General features: G+C 40.9%; 1 protein-coding gene across 10 annotated transcripts in view; it reads left to right on the top strand.

The window, feature by feature from the left end:
• Nucleotides 1-26,552, top strand: part of kiaa0586 (KIAA0586 ortholog) — a 530,738-nt gene that overhangs the window by 248,347 nt on the left and 255,839 nt on the right. For all 10 annotated transcript variants that reach the window (XR_006312780.2, XM_043697765.2, XM_087989896.1 and 7 more), the window contains one exon: nucleotides 22,578-22,650. Coding sequence is in view for 9 of the 10 variants with exons in the window: in XM_043697765.2 (XP_043553700.2) it covers nucleotides 22,578-22,650 (73 nt within the window). In the remaining variant the exon portion in view is untranslated. The remainder of the gene's footprint in view (nucleotides 1-22,577; nucleotides 22,651-26,552) is intronic.

The raw sequence follows: 26,552 nt of genomic DNA on the forward strand, positions 1-26,552 counted from the left end.
CGGGCTGGAGGGATTCAGCTGAGACAAGGTGGGGGGAGGGGGGATGAAGAAACTGGTGAAGTCCAAGTTCATCCCCTGTGGTTGGAGGGTTCCCAGTCGGAAGATAAGACGCTCCTCCTCCGACCGTCGCGTTGTTGTGGTTTGGCGGTGGATGAGTCCAATGACCTGCATATCCTCGGTGGAGTGGGAGGGGGAGTTGAAATGCTGTGCTACAGGGTGGTTGGGTTGGTTCGTCCGGGTGGCCCAGAGGTGCTCTCTGAATCGCTCTGCAAGTAGGCGGCCTGTCTCCCAATATAGAGGAGGCCACACCGGCTGCAGCGGATGCAGTAGATGATGTGGGTGGAGGTGCAGGTGAATCTGTGGCGGATATGGAAGTTTCCTTTGGGGCCTTGGAGAGAAGTGAGGGGGGAGGTGTGGGCGCAAGTGTTGCACCTCCTGCGGTTGCAAGGGAAGGTGCCGGGAGTGGAGGTTGGGTCGGTGGCGGGTGTGGATCTGACAAGGGAGTCGCGGAGGGAGTGGTCTCTACGGAAAGCTGATAGGGGAGGGGAGGGAAATATATCCTTGGTGCTGGGGTCTGTTTGGAGGTGGCGGAAGTGACGGCGGATGATGCGCTGTACATGGAGATTGGTGGGGTGGTAGGTGAGGACCAGTGGGGTTCTGTCCTGGTGGCGGTTGGAGGGGCGGGGCTCAAGGGCGGAGGAGCGGGAAGTGGAGGAGATGCGGTGGAGGGCACCGTCGACCACGTCGGGGGGGAAATTGCGGTCCTTGAAGAAGGAGGCCATCTGTGTTGTACGTATTTTGAACTGGTCCTCCTGGGAGCAGATGCGGCGGAGACGAAGGAATTGGGAGAATGGGATGGCGTTTTTACAGGGGGCAGGATGGGAGGAGGTGTAGTCCAGGTAGCTGTGGGAAGGGCTGGAAGTAGCAGGATTGCAGAGCTTGGACCTGATCCTTTGGCTGAGACATTTCCCTGCCTTATTGGTAATGGTAGAGTGGGGGATATTCTAGCCAATCAGGTTATTGATTGTGGTTGGAAACAGATCTGCGCTGTTGATGGCTCACATTGCCTTATGGATGCCCAGCTTTGAGTTGGTAGATCTGTTCAAGAATTTATCATGGTGTTCGTGCCATTTAATGTGATGGAGGATTTACAATGTGAAGACAAGACTTCGCTTCCACAAGGACTATGCTGTGGCCACTGCGGATACTATCATGGATGTGTTAGGTTCTTTTCCCAAGATTTCACTCACAAGACACAATTCGCACATACTAACTCCTGCAAACAGTTGAAGTTTATTGAAGCTTGTACAAGCTAGGTGACCCCTCTGACTCTCTTTGTTGGTCATGCAATGTCGAGTCAAAATGAGGTTCCGAGCAAAGAAAACACATCCCCTGTATTCAGGTCAGTTGATAATGCCGTTCACCCCCCCTAATAAGTACATGTCACCCCAGGTACGATGGTAGGATGAGATCATTCTTGGAGATAATGTAACTATAAATGCCCTAATCTTGGGAAATCATTATGCAGACGTTTTCCTGACTCCGTGATTACCCATGTCTATGTAGGTGTGCTATGTCCTAACTTCAGGGCGGCCCTGCAAATGAGTTCTGGCTCCATTACTTCCCCAGACAATATAGGTGGGATATGCTTCAGTATCGGGGATGATCACACAAGCGAATCTGATTGGCTCGGGGATGGCTAAGAAAGTATTTCTGAATGGAAGAGGCTGAACGGTAGTTTAATTTCATAATAGTAAGAGAGGAGTAGCAAATGACTGTCTAAATGAAGTGGGAGTCATCCGCATTCCTACATGAATGTCGTCCCTGCCCACTTCCAGAATGTTCAGTTTCTGGAGGAAGACAGTGCAGTTTAATGCTTTAATATTAAATTAATGTCCAGGAAGATAGTCCAATTTAATCTTTTAACAATATTGATGGCTGCATCTGTGACTTGTAGATTGGTGACGATGAGTTCATGTAGGTTTTACTCTTTTATTGGTTCCCTCTCATCCTGCTGTAAACCCAATCTTGCAGCTATGTTCTTTGTACTCAGCCAGCATGGTCAGTGGTAGTGCTGCTTAGCTACTGTTGATGGTGGGCATTGAAGTCCCCCATTCAGAGTATATTTTGTGCCCTTGGCCTCCTCAATGCTTCCTCCAATTGATGTTCAACATGGAGGCGTACTGATTCATTAGCTGAGCCAGAGGTAGTGGATGATAATCAAGAGGTTTCCTTGTCCACTTTTGAGCTGATTCTATATTTCATGGGATCCTGAGTCAATGTTGAAAATACACAAAGCATCTCCTTCTTGACAGTATTTCACTGTACCATCAGTTCTGTGGGACAGGACACACTCAGAAATAGTGATGGTGATATATGGGATATTGTCTGTTAGGTATGATTCCATGAGTATGTTAGGCTGTTATTTGACTAGTCTGTGAGAGATCTCCCAGTTTTGGCACAGCCCCTCAGATTTAATATAGAGTACTTTGCATCAACAATAGCAATGATTTTGCTGTAGTTTCTTTTGAGTGCCTAGGATAATGACAGGTAATCTATCCAGTTTAATTCCTTCTCTTAGAGTTTGTACCAATTAATACAACTGTGTAGTTTGCTCGGTTAACTAAGAGGACATCTTAGAGTCGGGCATGTTTCATGTGGCTTTTAAGTTGCATGCCACACAACTATCCTTCTCTAAAAGATATTAGTAAAGCAGATGCATTTTTACAACATCCTACAATCCTTTTATGATAGCCATTAGAGTATTTTTTTAATTCCAGATTTATTAATTGAATTCAAATTTCTACATCTGCCATTGTAAGATTCACAGCCATGTCTCGAGAGCATTCACCTGGTCCTTTGGATTACTAGCCCAGTTGACATTACAAAAACACCCCTATAATATGTATTACTGTTTGTCTGAGAGGCAGTGTTTGGGGAAACTTGAAATATTGAGACATGTTGAACTTGTTTTAGGCATCAATGTTTTGAACCCAACCTCCAAGTTCAGTTTAAATCCAAGTTATTTGATCAAAATTGCAGCATGGAGTTTTTACATCTATTTTAAATAAATGGTTTGTAACCAGTACTACAAAAATAGAAAATAGCTATCATGAGTTAAATAGAAATTGAATTGTACTAACTCCAAGTATGCAATTTTTTTTTTGCTTCATATAGACCTAAGTATTATTTTCAATCATTGTCCTTTAATTTTATGGCAGTTTAGTAAAATCAACACAACTCATTGTGGTGAGCAGTTTTTAAATTCCTGTTATTTTAACTGCAGACCATCTTCTGACCATTGTTTAAAATGCAGGACTTTCTATTTTAAGTTCTTTTCTCATATGTGGTGCAATTATACTGTTTTATATTGCTGTACTAAAAGAAAGGTTTGTTGTACTGAGTACTGTGTTCACTTTAGCCCGTGGGAACATGTTTTAGTTCCAAGTTCTCAAATCTCTAGAACTCCTTCTGTCGTTCTGTGCAAAATACTGGATTTATGGCAAATTTGTAGGAAAGAAATTTTCTCCATTTTGGTCATGGCCAAAATATTCCCAGGGATCAATATCAATTGACAGGGTGGAAATCACTTCCAGGGAAGGCCAACACAGGAACAATGCTTAAACTTTAATGATTCAATCACAGTAACATCGATCAGCACTTGTCAACACTGCTTGATGTTTTCTGATTCATTTGCCTCCTCAACCCACCAATGGTCATACAACAAAACTCCAATAAGATATAAGAGAACTGTCTATAAATAGAATCAAAGTGCTAATTTGAAACCTTACTTATCTGTACAAGTACAAAGAAGTAAAACCAAACAGGCAGGTTTTCTTTATTTTAATAAGACAATATTTTCCAACCTGATAAATGCAAGGTACTGCATTTTGGAAAGGCAAATCAGGGCAGAACTTGATAATAAGATCCTAGGGAGTGTTGCTAAGCAAAGAGACCTTAGAGTGCAGGTTCCTAACTCCTTGAAAGTGGGGTCACAGATGGACAGGGTAGTGAAGAAGGCATTTAGTATGGTTGTCTTTACTGGTCAGTGCATTGAGCGTAGGAGTTGGGAGGGTCATGTTGCAGCTGTACCAGATATTGGTTAGACCAGTTTTGAAGTATTGTGTACAATTCTGGTCTCCTTCCTGTAGGAAGGATCTTGTGAAACTTGAAATGATTCAGAAAAGATTCCCGAGGATGTTGCCAGGGTTGGAGGGTTTGAGCTATGGGGGAGGCTGAATAGGCTGGGCCTGTTTTCCCTGGAGCATCAGAGGCTGAGGTGTGACCTTATAGAGGTTTATAAAATCATGAGGGGCATGAATATGTTAAATAGACAAGGTCTTTACTATGGGGTGGGGGGAGTCAAAAACTGGAGGGCATATGTTTAAGGTGAGAGGGGAAAGATATAAAAAGGACCTATGGGGCACCTTTTTCACACAGAAGGTTGTGCATGTACGGAATAGGCTGCCAGAGGAAGTGCTGTAGCTAGTATGATTACACCATTTAAAAGGCATCAGGATGGGTAAATGAATAGGAACGGTTTAGAGGGAAATGGGCCAAATGCTGGCAAACGGGAGTAGATTAATTTCAGATATCTGGTTGGTATGGATGAGTTGGACTAAAGGGTCTGTTTTCGTGCTGTATATTTCTATGACTCTATGACTCTAAGTAACAATGAGGTTTTTGATGGGCATATTGTGGATATTGTCCATATGGACTTTTTTTAAACAAAAGCATTGGCCAAAGTGCTACATGAAAGGGCAGTTAACAAATTTGAAGTTCATGGAATAAGTGGTCATCATCAGCTTCAGAACAGAAAACATCAAGTTGTGGCACACATCAAGTCTTTGGAACTCCTTGCCCCACAGAACTATAGGGGTCGATTCCTTCTGTATATTTAAGGCTGAGCTAGATAAATTCTTGCTCAGTAGGGGAGTCAAGTTTTCCAGGGAAAGGGCAGGAAAGTGGATGTGAGGAATGTCGGTTTAACCATTATCCCATTGAATGGTAGAGCAGGCTCAAGGGGCTAAATGACCTTCTGATCCTGTTTCTTATGATGTTATGGTACATGGTTGTTTTTAGAGTGGAGGGTCATAGACAAAATTTTCTTTAAGATTTAGTATTATGATAGCTGACACACCGTCAACTGAAACAGGACACAGGCTCGGAGAATGGTTAGGAAAATGACAGGTGGAATTTAATATAGAGAAGGGTAAAGTCATACATTTTGGCAGCAGGAGGAGGGAGAAGGAATATAGATGAGATGACATTATTCTAAACAGTATACAGGGTCAGAGTGAACTAGGGGGTTCATGTAAGACAGATTGAGAGACCTAGTGAGTAAAGCATTTGTGATCTTGGGCTTTATTAATAGAAGTATTGAGTACAAATGGAGGAATTTTTGCATTGTCTTATAATGCTTCAAAAAGGACACAATTAGAATAGTGTGTCCAGTTTTGGTTGCCACACTTTAGAAAGATTGTGAAAGTACAGAGGCGATTTACCAGACTAACTCTGGGAATGATCGACTTTAGCTCAGAAGTTGTGTTGGAAAATGTGGAACAGTTCTTCTTGGAATCAAGAACATTGAGGGGAAGTTTAATGGAGGTGTGCAATATTATGCCAAGTTCAGATAAGGTGAACAATGTGAAGTGTTCCTATTAGCTTAGAGTATAATGAGTAGGCGATGCACATTTGGGCAAGTGACACTTGGGAATTGTCAGGTGGTACCTTCTTATCTAAAAAAAAAGTAATGACTGCATCATGCAGACTACAAGAGTGATGGATGCATAGGAGCTGAATGATTTCAGTGGAACATTGGATTGACCCTTGAAGGAAATTTTGCAATGCCATGGAAATAGGAAAAAAAGAGCGGGGGTGATTGGTTTATTCTATAGAGAAATGGCAGAGACCTGAGTTTGTTGTGCCATTACGATTGTATACCCTCTCGAAAGAATCTTCTTAAAACTCCACCTCGACTAAAACTTGTTGCACACCTCCACTTGATTTCCTTACAGGCTCTGCATTTATATTTCCTTATGCCTCTGAGAGTTTCTTTGAGACCTTTTCCAAAATAAAAGGACAATATGGATGAAAATTATTGACTGATTATGATTTTCATCTGTCTAACATGTTCTGCAGTCTCCAGGTTTAAGTTAATTACAGTATTCATGGTGGTGAGCTTCTGACCAGTGAAACCTCAGGGAACACATTATTTTGAGGGCAGAAATTAATATGCTACTATAGGATAAATGTCTTTCTGTAGTTTAAAAAGTATTCCATACCTAAAATTAGCAATGAATGAATTAAAAACTTATTTAATTGTAGGAGGGCCTGCAGGATAGCAAATTTCCTTCTGAAATATTGCTGCAAAAAACTGAATAAATAAAGGAGGCATTGATTAGCTCAAAGCAGTCTAGGACTCCAATGACAATAACTCAGAAGCAGTAGCCACAATGATCATGGCAATGACGGCAATTATGACCAATCTTTTCATGACACTTAGTGCCAGAAAAGATTTTGAAGACTTTACCAGCACAGTGAGATCAGAAGTCTCTCGATTGGAGAGGGGTGTTTCTTCCAGCCTCCACATAAATTAGGCTGGATTGTAGGCAGGTGTTTTATGGAGTGACACTGAACTCATTGGTATCTGCAGGTAGGCCTGACCAGAGAACATTTATCAAGTTGAGATAGTGCCCACACTTGATCTGTTGAGAATGGCAGGCTGTAAGTGGGTATCCTCCTAGCTAGTTTAGTTGCTTGAATATTTGACTGAAAGGGGTCAGGGTCATTCTGCCCATGTAACATTCGCCTCCAGCAATTTCATTTCAAAATACTGCTTTAGGAATGTAGCAGTATCTTTTCCATTCGGGTAGTGTTTATACCGAGGTTAGAAGGAAGAACAAGCTGCGCAGAAAACGTGGATGATGACATAATTGTGAAAATGTGTAGATGGTGGTATACAGCTGGCAATCAAGTAAATTAGCACAAGTTTTAGGATGAATATTGTTATCAGAAGAAGATTTTAGTATAGATCTGTAGATGGGAAGATTATTCAGGATAATAAAACAAAGCACTGCAAATGCTGGAGATCTGCAACAAAAACAGAAATTGCTGGTGAAACTCAGAAGGTCCGGCAGCATCTGTTGGAAGAAAGCAGAGACAGTGTTTCAAGTCCAGTGACATCAAGACATCATCTAATCAAGACATCAATGACAGGTACAACCTTAATAATCCTGATGAAAATTGTTATCTTTTCTGAAAAGGCAGTATCTTCCAACATGTGACAGGAGCCTTGAAACTTCTGTTAGACTATACTGTAGGAAGCCCCTGTGGTGGGTCTCAACCTGTTTGGAGATGTTATCACACACCTATGGAGCAAGTGGGACTTGAACCCAGGCCTCCTGGTCCACAAGAGCTCTCCTATTTTGGTTCATATACAGGAAGGGTGCCTTCTGAATGATAACTCTCTTTGATGAATGAACCTCATTGTAGTGTTGCTCAGCTGCACAGAGGAAAGCACACAGTAACCAAGACTTTAAAGCATAGCTTTGATCTCAGAATTGACCTGGAAACTTGTTTTTAACAAACTTGATGGTGTGTGGATGGTTGCTGTTGAACTACACCTTGACAGGGCAAAATATTTTCCTGATGTACATGAATAAATTCAATGTTTATAGGCACAGAGATGCAACTTATGGATCCCTTGGTTTTCAGTGAGTTCTTCAACATTGTCAATTTTCAGTCATGCTGCTGTTTCGTGTCAACAGACAGACTTATAAAATTGCTAGCTCCAGAAGTGAGAACATCTTTGACTTACTTAGTGTTTCCATGCATAGTCATTCACCTTATGCCACAGATATCCAAAGTGGGTGTCTGGAATGACTCTGTGACATAGAATTTGAAGATGGTTATACAGTTAACAGCAATGGGCAAGTGAGGAGATGGATTCCAGGTCAGTTTATTCTCATAAAGTCATAGAGATGTACAGCATGGAAACAGACCCTTCGGTCCAACTCATATATGCCGACCAGATATCCCAACCCAATCTCGTCCCACCTGCCATCACCTGGCCCATATCCTTCCAATCCAGATGCTTTTTAAATGTTGCAACTGTACCAGCCGCCACCACTTCCTCTGGCAGCTCATTCCATACACGTACCACCCTCTGTGTCAAAATTGGCGTTTCTCCAATTTAGAACTTCAACTTTTAGATATGCTCTATCCTTTTCCATCACTATTTTAAATCTAATAGAATTATGGTCGCTGGCCCCAAAGTGCCACCCCACTTTGGGGCCAGCGACCATAATTCTATTAGATTTAAAATAGTCACCAGCCCTGCCTTATTTCCCAAGTGTAGGTCAAGTTTTGCACCTTCTCTAATAGGTACATCCAGATACTGAGTCAGAAAATTTTCTTGTATGCACTTAACAAATTCCTCTCCATCTAAACCCTTAACACTATGGCAGTCCCAGTCTATATTTGGAAAGTTAAAATCCCCTACCATTACCACCCTATTATTTTTGCAGGTAACTGAGATCTTACAAATTTGTTTCTGAATTTCCCTCTGACTATTAAGGAGTCTATAATACAATCCCAATAAAGTGATCATCCATTTCTTATTTCTCAGTTCCAACCAAATAACTTCCCTGGATGTATTTTCGGGAATATTCTCCTCAGTACAGCTGTAATGTTATCCCTTATCAAAAACACCTCTTCCCCTCCTCTCTTGTCTCCCTTTCTGTCCTTCCTGTAGCATTTGTATCCTGGAACATTAAGCTGCCAGTCCTGTCCATCCCTGAGCCATGTTTTTGTAATTGCTATGAAATCTCAGTCCCATGTTTCTAACCATGCCCTGAGTTATCTGCCTTCCCTCCCTGTTAGGCCTCTTGCATTGAAATAAATGCAGTTTAATTTATCAGTCCTACCTTGTTCTCTGCTTTGTCCCTGCCTGCCCTGACTGTTTGACTCATTTCTGTTCTCAACTGTACCAGTCTCAGATTGATCTCTTTCCCACCGACCCCCCCCCCACCTTACTAGTTTAAATCATCCCGAGCAGCTGCAGCAAATCTCCCTGCCAGTATATTCATCCCCTTCCAATTCAGGTGCAATTCGTCCTTCTTGTACAGGTCGCTTCTACCCCAAAAGAGCTTCCAACGATCCAAAAGTGTGAATCCTTCTCCCATACACCAGCTCCTCAGCTGTGCATTCATCTGCTCTATCCTCCTATTCCTGCTTATAATGCAGACATTACTACTCTTGAGGACCTCTTTTTCAAATTCCTGCCTAACTCTCTGTAATCTCCCTTCAGAATCTCAACATTTTCCCTTCCTATGTCATTGGTTCCAATGTACAATGACCTCCTGCTGGCACCTTTCCCCCTTGAGAACATTCTGCACCCTCCCTCTCTGAGACATCCTTGATCCTGCACCAGGGAAGCAACACACCATTCTGATTTTTCACTGCTGACCACAGAAACATCTGACTGTACCTCGGACTAGAGAGTCCCCTAACACAACTGATCTCTTGGAACCTGATGTACCTCTCATTGCATTCGAGCCAGTCTCAATACCAGAAACGTGGCTGCTCGTGCTATGTTCCCCTGAGAATCCATCACCCCCTACATTTTTCAAAACAGCATACTTGTTTGAAATGGGGATAGCCACTGAAGACTCCTGCACTACCTGCCTACCTTTCTTACCTTTCCTGGAGTTAACCCATCTATGTGACTGTATCTGAGACTTTCCCCCTTCCTATAACTGCCATCCATCATATCCCCTTGCTCTTGTAAATTCCCCATTGCCTCTAACTGTCTCTCCAACCAATCCATTCAATCTGATAGGATACAATCCTCAGTAACCCGTAAACTCTCCCTAAACTCCCATATCTGACAAGAAGAGCATATCACTCTACTAAAGGCCATTTTTGCTTCTTTCAGTCTACAGACCCAGAAAATAGCACTGTCTCATTCCTCTATCAAACACTATTCCAGGTTAAATTAATACTTATGACTTATATTTTAAGCTTACTCAAGAGACATATCTCAATAAAACATATAATCAAGAAAGAACCCACTCTACTCACTACTGCAGACGTATTGTGAGGCCACGGTTAAAATATTCACTTATCTGTTTCTGTACTGTGACCTCTCCCGAACAAGTTCCTCCAAGATTAGTTGTGAATTTCACTGTTTTTTAATTTTCCCAGATGTACTGTAATGCCCAGCAATACACGAATTCAACAGCAAAGGCAGTAACTGCGCGGGTTTGCTGCTCTGTCAGTTAGCAATGTGGGTTTCTTTCTCTCTCTTTCTCTCCCCTGCACTGATCTCACTATGTGCTTCCTTTGTCTCTGCCGCTCCCTTTTGAAAGTGCTGTTGCTTTGACTTTTTTTTCTCCAAAATTCTAAAGCATTGCAACAGTATATAAAACAGTAATTGCTGCTCCTGGAATTCAAGGAAATCACCTCCAACACCTAAAATACCTCAAAAACGGAGCAGCTGTTACAGCTAGAAATTTTTCCTGTCCTCCATCTTGGATTACCCAGAATGTTTTAATGGTTTCCTTTGGAAAGCCTCTATAGTCTTTTTTTTTTGTCAAAATAGAGATAAAATTGCCACTGTCTAGTTGCTTGTGTGACGATAGACACAGTTCTCTGTGCCCGTGATGTAGGCCTGATCAGGTTGGTATTTTTGCTTTGCTGCTCTTCCTCCAAGAAACAGAACGAAAGGGAGTTTCCAATGAACATGCCTTGTTTTATTTTAGTTTTGAGAGGAGGAGGGCATGTAGGTGATAGTAGCTCAGCTAATGATGCACAGACAAACAAGTAAAGTGCATGTCAATTTTTTTTCCATAGTAACAGCATGTAAATTTCACCCATCTGCTTGTACCTCCCTTCCAATTATTACAAAGAGAACTGCTCCTGCCTCTGTTTGACTGAAAGGTTAGGTGGTTTAAATCAGTTCCACTTTTAAAATAGTATCTAGGAAACCTGGATGCCATTTTACATTGCTTGTTCTTGACAGCGGAAAAGCAAAACTGATGGAAAATTAGACGCATGATATAGCCAAATCAATACTACTGCATTTGAATACAGCTGCCAAGATATGGGTGAATATTTCCATGAGCTGCCAGGAGTGACAGTGGAAAATAGAGAAACAAGAGTAGGCAGGGATCCAGCAAAACTAATCTTTGCTCCATTTCCTGCAGCTGCCTACTCGATTAACATCACAAAATCAGCAGTACACCAGTGAACATTGCAACTCTTCCATTTCTAATTCCCATGAGAATGCCTTAGCTTACCTTAGTACATGTTGTAAAGGCTTTTAACAGGAATGTTTATGTGCAACATATTTTAGAAAATTGACTCTGTAAGACTGTTTCCTTTTCTTACTCTTTCATGGGAACAGTGTGTCACTAACTAGGCCAACATTTATTCCCCAACCAAATTGCCCGTTATGGTGATAGCTAGCCTCCTCCTTGAACCACTGCAGTCCATTTTGTGTAAATTCACTTAGAGTACTGTGGAAGCAGGTTCCTGGATTTTAACCTGTCACCAGTAAAGCGACAGCAATATAGTTCCAAATCAAGATGGTATGTGGCTTGGAGAGGAACTTCTCATGCAAGATCTCATGGAATACAGGGAGAATTAGCCATTTGGATAAAGAACTGGCTCAAAGGTAGAAGACAGAGGGTGGTGGTGGAGGGTTGTTTTTTAGATTGGAAGCCTGTCACCAGTGGAGTGCCACAAGGATCGGTGCTGAGTCCAATACGTTTTGTCATTTATGTAAATGATTTGGATGTGTTAGCAAGTAAGTTAGTAGTTAATAAGTTTGCAGATTACATCAAAATTGAACATGATTTGGAGATGCTGGTGTTGGACTGGGGTGTACAAAGTCAAAAATCACACAACACCAGGTTATAGTCCAACAGGTTTAATTGGAAGCACACTAGCTTTCAGAGCGCCGCTCCTTCATCAGGTGATTGTGGAGGACACAATTGTAAGGCACAGAATTTATAGCAAAAATTTACAGTGTGTTGTAACTCCTTGAAAGTAGAGTCACAGGTACATAGGATAGTGAAGAAGGCTAGGAGAAAGTGAGGACTGCAGATGCTGGAGACCAGAGTTGAAAAATGTGGTGCTGGAAAAACACAGCAGGCCAGGCAGCATCCGAGGAGCAGGAGAATCGGTGTTTCGGGCGTAAGCCCTTCTTCAGGAATGAGGCTGGTGTGCCAAGCGGGCTAGCAGGAGAATCGACGTTTCGGGCATAAGCCCTTCTTCAGGAATGAGGCTGGTGTGCCAAGCGGGCTTATGCAACTTCTAACCACTCCGCCTTCACCCCAACAAACAAGGATTTTAAACTAGTTAAAAGAGGGCAGACTCAGGTGAGGTTATTAAAGTTTCCAAAACAAGTAATAGGGTACAGAATGTGGTAAGGATTAGGAATCTAACTTCAGGCATAGCATCTAAACGGACAATAATGAGAAGGGGAGCAGTTAACGCAGGAGGGTATTGTGCTAAAGTTACACAAACTAAATGAGCTTGTGGCACAGATTGAAATTGGCAGGTATGATGTTAGGCTTCACAGAGATGCAGGTGCAAGAGAATCCAGGCTGGGAACTAAATGTCCAAGCAAAAGGACAGGCAGATGGGCAGAGGGGCGGGGTTGCCTTGTTCATCAGAAGTGAAACTAGATTGATAGCAAGAAGTGTTGTATGTTTGGAAGGTGTGGAATCTGCCTGGGTAAAGTTGAGGAACCACAAAAGGAAAAAGACCCTGATGAGAGTTAGGTACAGGCCTCCTAGCAGTCGCCAGGACATGGGCCAGAAAATAAATCAGGAAATAGAAAAGACATAAAAAAGGCATTATTGCAATAGTCATAAAGAACATCAATATATCGGGGAACTGGGAAAATCAGGTGCATAACAGATCTCAAGAAAAGAAATTTGTGGAATATCTGTGAGATGGATTTTTGAAGTATCTTGTGATAGACCTCACTTGGGAACAGGCAATTTTGGCTTTGGTAATGTATAATGAGTAGACTTGATTAGGGAGCTGAAGGTGAATGAACCCCTCGGGGTCAATGATCATTATATGATAGAATTCAGCCTGCAGTTTGAGAGTGAGATGCTGGAATCAGATGTTACAGTATTATTATTGAGTAAAAGTTGCTACAAGGATATAAGGGAAGCTCTGGCCAGAGCTGATTAGAAGGGGAGCATAGCAGGCAGATGATGAGCAACAATGGTTGGATTTCTGTGGGTAATTCGGGAGACACAGCATCCCAAGGAACTAGAAACATTCTGAGGGGCGGATGAGGCAACCGTGGCTGACAAAAGAAGACAGGGACAGCATAAAAGCAAAGGAAAAAGCATACAATGTGGTGAAGATTAGTAAGAAACCAGAGGTTTGGGAAGTCTTTAAAAACCTGCAGAGAACAACGAAGAGAGCAATAAGGGGAGAGAAGATTAAGTATGAGAACAAGCTCGCTAGTAATATTAAAAATTTGCAAGTATTTTTTAGATATCTAAAAGGTAAGAGAGGCAAGAGCAGATATTGAACTGCTGACAAATGAGGCTGGAGAGGTAGCAATAAGGAACAAAGAAATGATGGAGGAGCTGAATAGGTACTATTCACCAGTCTTCATGATGGAAAGCACCAGCAGCATATGAGAACATCAAGAGAGTCAGGGACAGAGTTGAGTGTAGTGGCCATCACTAAGGAGAAGGTGCTGGGGATGTTGAATGGTCTAAAGTTGGATAAATCACCAGAGCAGATGGACTGAAAGAGTTAGCTGATGAGATTGTGGAGGTGTTGGTGGTGATCTTTCGGGAATCACTGGAACCAGGGAGAGTCCCAGAGGATGGGGAAATGGTTAATGCAACACCCCTGTTTAAGAAGAGAGGGAGTAGAAGATGAGAAATTATAGGCTGGTTAACCTGACCTTGGTTGTTGGTAGAATCCATTATTCAGGATGAGGTTGCAGAGTACTTGGAAGCACATGGTGAAGTAGAGTACGACTTTGTCAAGGGGAGGTCATGCCTGACAAATCTGTTAGAATTGTTCGAGGAGGTAATAAGCAAGTTAGACAAACTATTTAGTTTTCCAGAAAGACTTTGACAAGGTCTCCCTTCAGGAGACTGCTAATTTAGAGCCCCTGGTGTTAGGGTCAAGGTACTGGCATGGATAAAGGATAGTCTGACTTGCAGAAGGCCTGAAGATGGGGATAAAGGCATCATTTCAGGATGGCAGCTGATAATTAGTAGTCAGTGCTGGAGTGGCAACTATTCATATTATATGTCAGTGCCCCAGATAGAGGAACTGGAGGCTTTGTGGCTAAGTTTTCAGATCACACAAAGATGAGAGGAGGGATAGGCAGTGCTGAGGAAGTGGAGAGGCTGTAGAAGGACTTGGACAAGGAGAATGGGCAGAGAAGTGGCAGATTGAATACAAAAATATTGAAAAGTGTGGGATTATGCACTTTGGTAGGAAGAACAGAGATGTAGACTATTGTTTAAATGGACAAAAGTGAGGACTGCAGATGCTGGAAATCAAAGTCTAGATTAGAGTGGTGCTGGAAAAGCACTGCAGGTCAGGCAACATCCGAGGAGCAGGAAAATTGACTTTTCAGGCAAAAGCCTTTGTAATCTGAAGTACGAAGGGGCAAGGGAGTCCTATTTCAGGATTCTCTTAAGGTTAACATGCAGGTACAGTTGATAGTTGGGAAGGCAACTGCAATGTTTGCATTAATTTCCAGGGGCCTAGAATACTAGAGTAGGGATGTACTGCTCAAACTGCATTTGGAATATTGTGAGCAGTGTTGGGCCCCATATTTTAGAGAGAATGTGCTGGCCTTGGAGGATGTCTATAGGAGGCTCACAAGAATTATCCCAGGGATGAAGGGTTTGTCATATGAGGAGTGTACTCGATGGAATTTGAAGGAAGAAGGATGAAACTTACAGAATATTGAAAGGACTGGGTAGAGTGGATGTGGAGAAGACTCGAGAGCATCGCCTCAGAGTGAAGTGATGACTCTTTAGAAGTGAAATGAGGAGGAATGTCTTTAAACAGAGGGTGGTGAATCTGGAATTTCTGCAGAAGGCTGTGGATGCCAAGTCATTGACTGTCTTTAAGACAGCAATATGTTTTTGATTAATAAGAGAATCAAGGATTACAGGAGAACTTAGGAGAAAGATTTCTCAACCCCAATCAGCCATGATCAAATGGCAGAGCAGACTCGATGGGCCGGATTGCCTAATTCTGCTCCTATATCTTGTGGTCTTATGATGAAGCAGCTGACTATCGTTGAGCCAATGACATTACTCTGAAGAGCTCCTTCAGTAAAGTCCTGGAGCTCAGATGGTCAACCTGCAACAACTGCAACCATTTTCTTTTGTGCTGGATATGACTCCAAACAGCAGTGAATTTCACCCCAATACCCATTGACTCTAGGTTTGCACAGGCTCTTAGATATGACAGTCACTCAGATGCAGCATTGATGTCGAGGACAATCACTCACATCTCAAATCTGGACTTTAGCTGTTTTGTCCATATGAGCACTAAGGCTGTATAATGATAGCAGGAGTTGAGTGATCTTGGTGGAGCCCAAACTGAGTGTCTTTGAACTGCCTATCACTTTGCGGATGATCATGAGTAGGCTGATGGGCTGGTATTGTTGGAATTAGATTTGTCTTGCATCTTACGTACAAGACATACCTGGGCATTTTTCTACAATGGGGAGAAAGTGAGGTCTGCAGATGCTGGAGATCAGAGCTGGAAATGTGTTGCTGAAAAGCGCAGCAGGTCAGACAGCATCCAGGGAACAGGAGAATCGACGTTTCGGGCATAAGCCCACAATGCTGGATAAGTGCCAGCATTGTATTTGTACTGCAACAGCTTGGGCATGGCAGATACTGGAGTACATGTCATCAATGCTATTGCTGAAATATTATCAGGACCCATAACCTTAACAGTTCCTGTACTTTCAGCCATGTCTTGACTTCCTATGGAGTGAACCCAATTGGCTGTGTACTGTCTTCATTGATGCTCCTCCCTGGGGTGTCTTACAGGTGATTTTTCTTTCATGAGATCTGAGTGGGTGACACACCTCTGCCTCTTCCTTGTGATCCTAATCATTGTAGATGCTTGAATTCAGCAAATTCTGTTTACTGTACACTTACTAAGAAATGGCTGAAGGCATTGACTACAACAAAGACAATGGACCTTTTCAAAATCCTAGATGGTAGTGATGAGTTGCGCTGTAATAATAGCTAAACTGCTCCAGTAGTGCTACTTTGACACCTGTGCAACAATGTGGAAAATTGCCCAAGTGTGTCCTGTCCATGAAATAAACGGGATGAGTCTAATCTGACAAATTACTGCTCTGTGAGTCTGCTGTCAGTCATCAACAAAATGATAGGTGGTGACATCGACAGTACTGTCAAGCTGGACTTTTCCAGTAGCAACCTGCTCACCATCACTCAGTTTGGATTCCATTAGGCTACTCAGCTGCAGACCTCATTTATAGACTTGATCTAAACATGGATAAGGGAACCTAATTCTGGAGCTGATGTGCATGTGATGGCTCCTGATATCAAGGCAGCATTTAACCAAGTACAGCATCAAGGAAACTTTATATCATTAAAATCAATGGGAATCAGGCCACTCATCTCAACCTCAGGACATTACTGTAGGAATTCCTAAGAACAGTGTTCTCTCAACGACCATAGCTGCTTCATCAATAACAATCTTCCATCATAATGTAAGAAGTAGGTTTGTTAACTAATAATTGCTTGGAATTCAATTCCATTTATAGCTCCTCAGATAATGAAATTGTCCATGACTGTGGTGCAGTAAGTCTTCAGGCTTGGGATCATAAGTGACTGTGCTCCAAAAGTTCCAGTGAATGGCTATCTCCAGCAAGACAGCATTTAACTTTGCACACCTGACCATTGCCAAATCCAACATCAATCTACAACCTGGGGCCATGATTAATCTGAAACCTAACAACAGCCACATAAATACTGTGGCTACAGAGCAGGTCAGAAGCCACGTATTCTGTTGTGAGTGTCTCCCATTTTGACTTGCAGAAAGCCTATCAAGTCTGAAATGTGATGAAGTAGTAACTGTTGAACGTGAAGAATGTAAATCTCCAACCCTCAAACAGGATCAGTGCCATCTCGGAAAGAGCAGTCCCTTGACTGGCATGCAAAGCAGCACTTTAAACAGTTCCTCATTCTACCATAATGGTAGCAGTGTACCATCTACATGATGCACTGCAGCAACCCACCAAGGCTTCGACAACAGCACCTCACAAACCCATTGCATCTATCAACTAGAAATAACAAAGGTGATGGACAGTGACCAAGGGTTACCAGCTACATAAGAAAACAACATCCACGTATTACAGATGTGCATTAAGTTAAAAATAATACTGAGAACTCTTATTTTTTTCAGAAGTCTTAGTATAAAATGTTGGAAATGTAGGGCCATTAAGCTGACTCATTTGGGTGACTGTACATTCTTCTATTAAAACTCAGGTTATTTCAAGTACATAAATTCCTCAGAGACTATCTGAGTTGAAAATTTAAAGCACAAAAGGATGATTTTGCCAAATGGTGTGACCTCAATCTTGTTAAAATTATTTTCTAATTAGAATGGCATTTCTGTGCTGTTCAAAAAATCAGAGTCACTAAAATTTACATTACATTTTTAAAGGAATGTTTCACATTCCATAATAGTGGAATATAAAGTGGTGTTTTTTCAGCTTTAAACTAATCCCAGCCATTCAAGAGTTCAGTCGCATGACAACCAAATGTTCCTCAAGGTACGACTGTTTTTGTTTATCTTTCAAAACTGAAGGCTGAAATATTTGTAACCTCCTTCAGCAAGAAGTGTTAAATGGATGATCCATGTCTGCCATCTCCTGAGGAGCCCAGCATCACGGATGCATGTTTTCGAACAATTGAGTCACTTCATATGATTTCAAAAAATGGCTGAACACACTGGAAACCGCAAAGGCCGTGGGCCCTGGTAGTTGTACTACAGGTTTCTGCACCAGAACTAGCTGAGCCCCTCGCCGGTTCCAGTGCAGTTATAGGACTGGTTTTAACTGATAATGTCACAAATTGTCCAAATATGTCTTCGCAGGACTTATACACTTAATGGTAAGGTCCTAGGGAGTGTTGCTGAACAAAGAGACCTTGGAGTGCAGGTTCGTAGCTCCTTGAAAGTGGAGTCGCAGGTAGATAGAATAGTGAAGAAGGCGTTTGGTATGCTTTCCTTTATTGGTCAGAGTATTGAGTACAGGAGTTGGGAGGTCATGTTGCAGCTGTACAGGACATTGGTTAGGCCACTGTTGGAATATTGCGTGCAATTCTGGTCTCCTTCCTATTGGAAAGATGTTGTGAAACTTGAAAGTGTTCAGAAAAGATTTACAAGAATGTTGCCAGGGTTGGAGGATCTGAGCTACAGGGAGAGGCTGAACAAGTTGGGGCTGTTTTCCCTGGAACATCGGAGGCTGAGGGGTGACCTTATAGAGGTTTACAAAATTATGAGGAGCATGTATAGGATAAATAGACAAAGTCTTTTCCCTGGGGTCATGGAGTCCAGAACTAGAGGGCATAGGTTTAGGGTGAGAGGGGAAAGATATAAAAGAGACCTAAGGGGCAACCTTTTCACACAAGAGAGTGGTACTTGTATGGAATGAACTGCCAGAGGAAGTGGTGGAGGCTGGTACAATTGCAACATTTAAGAGACATTTGGATGGGTATATGAATAGGAAGGGTTTGGAGGGATATGGGCCGAGTGCTGGCAGGTGGGACTAGATTGGGTTGGGATATCTGGTCGGCATGGACAGGTTGGACCGAAGGGTCTGTTTCCATGCTGTACATCTCTATGACTCTATATATAAAAAAGGACAAATCCAAACTGGACAGTTATCAGCTCATTAATTAATTGTCAATCATCGGCATTGTGCTGGAAGGTGTCATTGACATACTATCAAGTGGCACTCACTCAGCAATACCTGGCTCACTGACATTCAATTTGGGTACCACCAGAGTCACTTAACTCCTGACCTCATTACAGCCCTGGTACAAACATGGGCAAAAAAGCCGAACTCAAGATGTGTTGTAAAAGTAACTGCCCTTGATATCAAATCAACATTTGACTACGTGGAATACCTGGGAGTCCAAGCAAAATGGGAGTTAATGAGGATTGGGGAAAACTCTCCACCAGTTGGTCATACCTCCCAGATGAAGATGCTATGGCTGTTGGAGGCTTATCTTCTCATTCCTAGTATATCACTGCAGGAGTTACTTGGTGTATTGTCCTCAGTCCAACCATTATCATTGCTGAATACCCCACTATCATAATCCAGGCAGTACTGACCAGAAATCTGAGAATGCAACTAAACTCCATAGACAGCAGTGTTTTAAAAAATACAGCTCACCATTGCCTTCTCAAGAGCATTTGGGGTGGGCAACAGATGCTGGGCTAGCTAGTGACACCCACATCCCGTGAAAGAAAAAAAAAGTGATTATCATAATTATTTTATAGCTGAAGTAGAATTGTTAATTTCAATTAAATAAAAGTAAAGCTTTTCATAAAATCTGTTGAGTATTTCGCACTCTGCACGCTGCCATAAGCATGATTTTTCCCACATTACTATAAGATGTCATCCAGTATAAGCTAGGAATTGTCAATAACATTAATATTCTGGATTAGAGTTTACCAATTTAAGTACTTTCTGGTGGATGTTCATAATAGTATTGGCAGAGGCCATTCTCTATAATACAGTTTCTGGATAAAGTGAAAAACTTGATACTATTATCTTAATTGCAATATAGTTTATTATTGATGGAATACAAAATTAAGGATCATAATTGATTTAACAAAAATCCTCAATCAACAATTTTATACTGAAAGTTGTCGATTCATTACTTCACTTTCTTAAAAATTTTAATCTCTCTTAATTGCACGTGTACCAGGTGGGACAGCATTAGATTTTGGGGTGAAATCTTTTTTTAAAATATAAATTACAATGTCTGACATGATGTAATTTCCTGTGGTATTGCATTTTTATGGAGCATGCCGTCCTCAGAGACTGCTTTTAGAACAGATGCATCACCAACTAGGTTGAGTCAGAAGACTAAGCCATCAAGCAATGCACACAAAGAACAGGAAAATATCTAGTACAGTGCATAATATGACCTAAACTGGATCCAGTGCTTAGCATGAATAATAATGATAATTAGAGCATTAAGGCTGCATGCTTAGTTGAACAACCTACCTGGCAATTTTTCAGATCTGTCGAAGAAACCATTACTGGTTTTTGTCTGGTCTGATGCTGGAGTTCAAATACATTCCTGAGAAAACATGTATGACTTGAGGCTGCCAAAAATAGATCAAAGATTTATTGTACTGTACAAAGTACTGTAACCTTAATTTTTTACCCAAGCCGGGAAAATAAGATAATATATTTTTCTTTTGTTCAGACTAGTTAATTCGCATGCTTATACAGTTTTTCAAATAGGTCACTTTGACTTGCAACAATATATTTATATAAACTTTGTTATTAGCTTCATCTGAAAGTCTATCAGATTTTCCTTTGTATTGTAGTTGTGCTGATGCCAATATTCCTGTTAGTATACATATATATTCATGCTGGCTTCCAGAAATCCTGAAGTCAATAATTGACGTGACAAGCTTACTTTTTAAAAATTAGCCTTACTAAGCTGTGCTACTTATTTCGGAGAGTATCAAGCCACATTTCTGCAATTTTAGTTAGTTCCATGAAGGATCGCATTGGGGAAAAAATTATGATGTTATCAGAAATTCTATTTAAACTTCCTAACATGTGGTTTGTTCTGTGGACGGCTGATAACAGCTCCCCAGAGAAAAGAGTCTGTGGAATTGCACACATTTTGATCCACACTCAGTAGTCGGATTTCACTGCTTTAAATTATCAAGTAAATTCACTGATATTAACAAGTGAATGAGGTCAAATGCCAGATCAGAACTCTGATGCTAAAATAATATTTGGGAATGGTAATCCTGAGACAAATGACTTGTCTGGGTTTAGTGAGATGATGACTGGGTCAGAGGCACCACTATATTGTGAAACAAGAACCTACATCCGGAACAGATGCTTTGCCAAATATGCTTGCTGAGCCAGACAGGGCCAGTATGCAGTCTTTCATCTGTTTATTACTATTTGACCAATCAGAATCCTGCAGCCCATTAAGTGGAGACTAGAAAAGATGACTGTGGAATTCAGTTCAACAGTTAAAAGTAAAACATAATTATGTGGGACAATGACCTGCTATCTTTTCCAAATTTCTCTTGGAATGACCTGTTCAGTCAGAAAATTCAAAAATACATTTCCCTCATCTTTGTTGCTCGACATATCTGAATTCGCTCAGTTCCACTGTAATCTAGCAATTTACTGAGTACAGTAACATGTGGAAATAATTTAGCTTGATTCCGTTTTCTGAAATTTGAAAATTACAGTGGTTGAATAAATATATCCTCTGGTTTGTGCATTTCGACAAAAACACAACTGTCCATCATTTCTATTTTGAAATTGTCATTGATAACCTGCAGTTCTGTAAAACTCTATTGTAAATAGTAATTATTTTGCTGTATGTTGCTCTATAACATTTTCATGAGATATGACTTGTGTGGAAGATGTATGCAATTACTAAAATGCAGTGTTGACTTGTGGTTTGAGGAAAAAAAATGCAAGGAAAATATAGGAAATATTATACAGCTACCAATTAAAAATAATTTGATTTGTCCAACTGCCATTGTGAAAGGAAGAATGATATATCATCTTTTGCTTTCTTGAAGCTTTCCAAACATTTCATAGCCAATGAATTTCTGTAACTTTTTAAAGGTAAGGACATGTGGCAGTCAATTTGTGCATAGCAAGATTCTGTAAATGGCAATGAGATAAATTACTGAACAATCTGCTTTGGTTTCAGCATCAAAATTAATCGGGACAACAAAAGAAATTTGCCCACCCTTCTGCCTAATGCCCTCAAGAAATTTTTCATTCCTGAAGAAGTAGATAAGATATATCATCTGAAAAATAGCATTTCTGACCGCACATGTTGCTAAATACTGCATTAGAATATTGGCTAAATTAGGCATCCAAGTCTGTGAAATGGAGCTTGAACCCTTAACCATCCACCTCGGAGATGAAGCAACTGGTACACAAAGCTAATTTGGAACAATGTGCTACTCTCAATTCTGTTCTTGTACAGTTACATTCAGTGTAGAATTGCTATTTAATGTATCATGCTATCTACAAAGGGAAGTTGTTCAAAACACCCTTTCTGCTTTGAAATTCCAAATGATTTTCAAAGGTTACAATTGCTTCAGTAGTAATTGTGCTCAGAATTGAAATTCTGAAATACAATTCAGTTTGTGAGAAGAAATCATTAAATGGCAATTTATAATATTGTGAGAAAATAATCACTATTATCTTCATATATATTCAAATTATGATTTTTACGGACTGATACATTAAACAAAAATGATATAAAAGATTAGTAATTAAATGAATTATATTTCAGTGATGCAGCTGAGAAGATTCGAATTGGGAAGACTGTTGATGCCTGGATCACTATTATTAATCAGGACATACAGGTATGCCTAAAGAAATTGTTGTCAATCTTCTGTAATTAACAGATTTTAATTCTCTGATAATTAAGTCTTTGTTTTGATGTAACATTTTAAAGTTAATTATTGTTGGTCTTCAAAGTATTTTTTCAAAAACATTTGGAGAGTCCATGTGAAAGAATTTTCAGCTTTATAATTAATGATTATATGATGCTACATACATTCTCCTTTTACTTGGCATAGACATAACCCAGCAATGACATGTAAACAGTGGTGTTTCATAACTGGGTAAAGTATAATAATAAATATTTCTTGCAATGATTATTAACCTAATCAAAATGAGTTTGGAACATAGGATTATTAGAGGTCTAATTTTTAGGCACTATTTGACAATTTTTGCACTGGTACTAAAGATCTAAACTGTGCTAGCCTACTTCATAAATGTGAATGCTCTCAGACCACAAAAAGATAGTTGTTTAACTGCCAGAAGACTATAGAGCTTCGCTGGCATTATAGAAAGATGACTGGTGGTGGTTTAACCTGAGGACCACCACGCCTCAGGTGAGGGGAGAGGTTGAGAAGGAGAGTCCTTCATGGTAACCTCAGCCAGTGCAGGAACTGAACCCTCGCTGTTGGCATCCTAGATCACTATAAAAGTTGTCTGGAGAGAACATAGTACACCGGATACCACACAATATTTTTGAGTGCCTGTAAATAGAGAGAGAGTAATGTTGAATGAGACCTGGGTGTCCTCATGCACCAGTCACTGAAAATAAGTGCAGGTACAGTAGGCAGTGAAAAGGCTTATGCCCGAAACGTCGATTCTCCTGTTCCTTGGATGCTGCCTGACCTGCTGCGCTTTTCCAGCAACACATTTTCAGCTCTGAGCTCCAGCATCTGCAGCCCTCATTTCTCCACAGTAGGCAGTGAAAAAGGTAAACTGCATGTTGGATTCAAGGATTTGAGTACAAGAACTAGGAAGTCTTGCTGCAATTATATAAGGCATTGTTGAGGCCACATGTGGAATATTGTGTGAAGTTTTGACCTCCTTATCTGAGGAAGGAAGTTCTTCTTACAGAGGAAGTGCAATGAAGGTTTGTCAAATTGATTCCTGGGATGATGGGACTGATATATGAGGGGAGATTGAATTGTTGAGGATTGAATTTGCTGGAGTTTAGAATAATGAAAGAGGATCTCATAGAAGGTGATAAAATTCTAACAGGGCTTACACAGTTTAGATACAAGAAGGATGATCCTGACAGTGGGGGATCCAGAACCAGGGGTCATAAACCTTCTAGGACTGAGATGAAGAGCAATTTCTTCACCCGAGTGTATTGAACCTGTGGAATTCATTACCACAGAAACTGGTTGAGGCCAAAACTGTGTTTTCAAGAAAAGAGATTTAGCTAAAGGGATGAAGGGAGATGCAGGGGTGATTAGGTATTGACCTCAATGATCAGCCAAGATCATATTGAATGGCAGAGCAAGCTTGAGGGGGTTGAATGACCTACTCCGACTCCTATCCTCCCTGTTTCTATGTGTTATTGATAGTTAACTAAATCAACAAGAAAATTTGTATGTTACACGCATTAACTATTATAGTTTTTGTGTGAACAGCACTGAAGCACACAGCAAAACCAAAAGTAATTTTTCTGCAACATCCCCATAAAACTATCCTCACTATAATGTTAACATGACCTTTATTGTTTCAGCTGCTGATGAAATTGGTTTCATTTTAAAATTCCTGCATGTTGAGCTTTTGGGGTGCCTGTTGTGATGGATAGTAATAGCAGTTACTAACAGTAGTAAATTTGTAGGAATGATTATCTCACCTGTATTTCTAATGTACGAAAATAACTGACCAACATAGATTCTCAGTATCTCTAACATCCCAGTTTTATTGATCTGTTTTGCATTTTGTGGAGTAATACCATGGTTTCCGTGGTAATGGGTGTTGAACAATCTAGCTGCCTATCGATATCCTTTTTGAGTGTACACTATGCAAGCATCTTTGATATTTTCAGCAATTTCATTAGCATTTATTTGAAACATTTCCTAGCAATGAAAGTGAAATTAACTGTATAGAATGTTAGCTAAATGCGATAATTCATGTATGTGAAATAATATGTAGCAGTCAATAGCACTAGTATTTCAGAAATCATTTGAAGATGAGTTGTCAGTATTACCATTTGGTGCAAAGTGACAAAGATAAGGTTAATGTTTAGAAATTTGATGGCACTGAATGGCTGCTTAGCCAGTCAATCTGGCAAATTGGAATTGAGATACATGAATGAGTTTTCCATTCAGAACCTTATATTAGAACAGATTTCTTTGTAGACATCCAGATAGCAAAACATTGGATAACATTGGCTGATGTTTTCAAATGAGGGTCCTCCATTTGCTGAAGAACTCTATTGTCAGATTGATTTCCTCCAGTGGCCAACTTGCCAAAAACTAGAATTAGTGGCATTATCTGACAGAATAGTTGCTGGTTTGACTTTTCAGGCTGATACTTAATTACTTGATGCTATTGGCTTCTTGTATTACTCTGAAAAGTTAAGCTTAAAGAATTTTGCCTATCGTAAAATAAAAACGGGAAGTGCTGGAGAAACCCAGGTATTGTTACTGGAGTTTGTATTGAACTTCAAGATGGCGGTGGAATGTGATGCTTCAGCCAGAGCTCGTCTGGTCCATCCGTTTCTTTCTCTTTTTTCTTTTCTCTCTTTGTATCTCTTTTCTTCTTTCTTCTCCCGGCCTCAACTCAGCGAGGCAGCCTCCTGGCTCAGTGTGGGAGTCTTTTAGCAGCCCGGGACAGTATCCTGGTGGCCTGTGACGTTCTCTCAACCCAGTGTCTAAGGCAGCCAGCAGTGAGAGCAGGGCCCAAAATGTATCCAGCAATCGGAGACTGCAAATGGATTCTGCAATCGGAGACTGTGAGTGGATCCTGCCCGGGCATGATCCAGAGGCAGGAGGAGATTGGAGACGGCAACTTCAATGGCAATGGCATCAAAGCCCAATCCAGGAAGAGTGAATGGTGAGAGACGTCCCCTGGGTATCAGCGACAGCAGCAGAGAGAGCAGGCAGCTGAGGTCTCCTGGAAAGCAAGCTAAGTGGAGGAGATTGAGGACCCAGCCGAGCAAGCACTCATCAAAGACTGTTGAACTTTTAACTTTATTCCTTTATTTTTCTACTTTATATTAAGAAGGACTTTAATGGTAACTTATTCTTTTAGTTTTCTACTTATTTGATGAAGGGCTGTATTGCTTAATTTTTTAACTTTGTTTCTTTTATAATTTTGTAACTGAGTTTTTTTGTATCTAGGTATCTTTGTATTTAATGGCACCATATGTGGCGACATTAGACTATTTTCACTGCACCCCTGTCCTGTAACTGAGTACACATGAAAATAAAATCTAAATTTAAATTGTTGGAACACTGTAGCAAAACAAGGGAGGCAGAGCCTAACAAAAGATGCAGAATTTTTCCAGTGTTGCATTGTTTCTTGCTGCATTCAAAACAATTTGACTGCAGTTATGGGTGATCTGTTAGGACTGCTGTTGGCCTGAAGGTGAAATGGAAGATCATCCACATCATTGCTACAATCAAGAAAACACACTTTCTCAGAAGGCTAAAAAGATTTGGCATGTCCACAATGATTCTTATCAATTTTTATTGATGTACCATAGAAAGCATCCTACCAGATGCATCACAGCCAGGTATGCCAACTGCTGTGCCTAAGACTGCAAGAAATTACAGAGAATTGTGAATGCAGCCCAGTCCATTACAAAAAATCAGCCTTTCTTCCATTGACTCTACTTCCCGTTGCTTTGGGAAGACAGGAAAACATAATCAAAGACCCCTCCCACCCCTCTTCCACCCTCTTCCATTGGGCAGAAGATACAAAAGTTCAAAAAGACATACAGACAGAT

The sequence above is a fragment of the Chiloscyllium plagiosum genome, unplaced genomic scaffold (genome assembly GCF_037043375.1).
Source record: "Chiloscyllium plagiosum isolate Xiang-an unplaced genomic scaffold, Cpla_swu_hap1 HiC_scaffold_8, whole genome shotgun sequence".
In the NCBI taxonomy this organism is placed as follows: Eukaryota; Metazoa; Chordata; class Chondrichthyes; order Orectolobiformes; family Hemiscylliidae; genus Chiloscyllium; species Chiloscyllium plagiosum.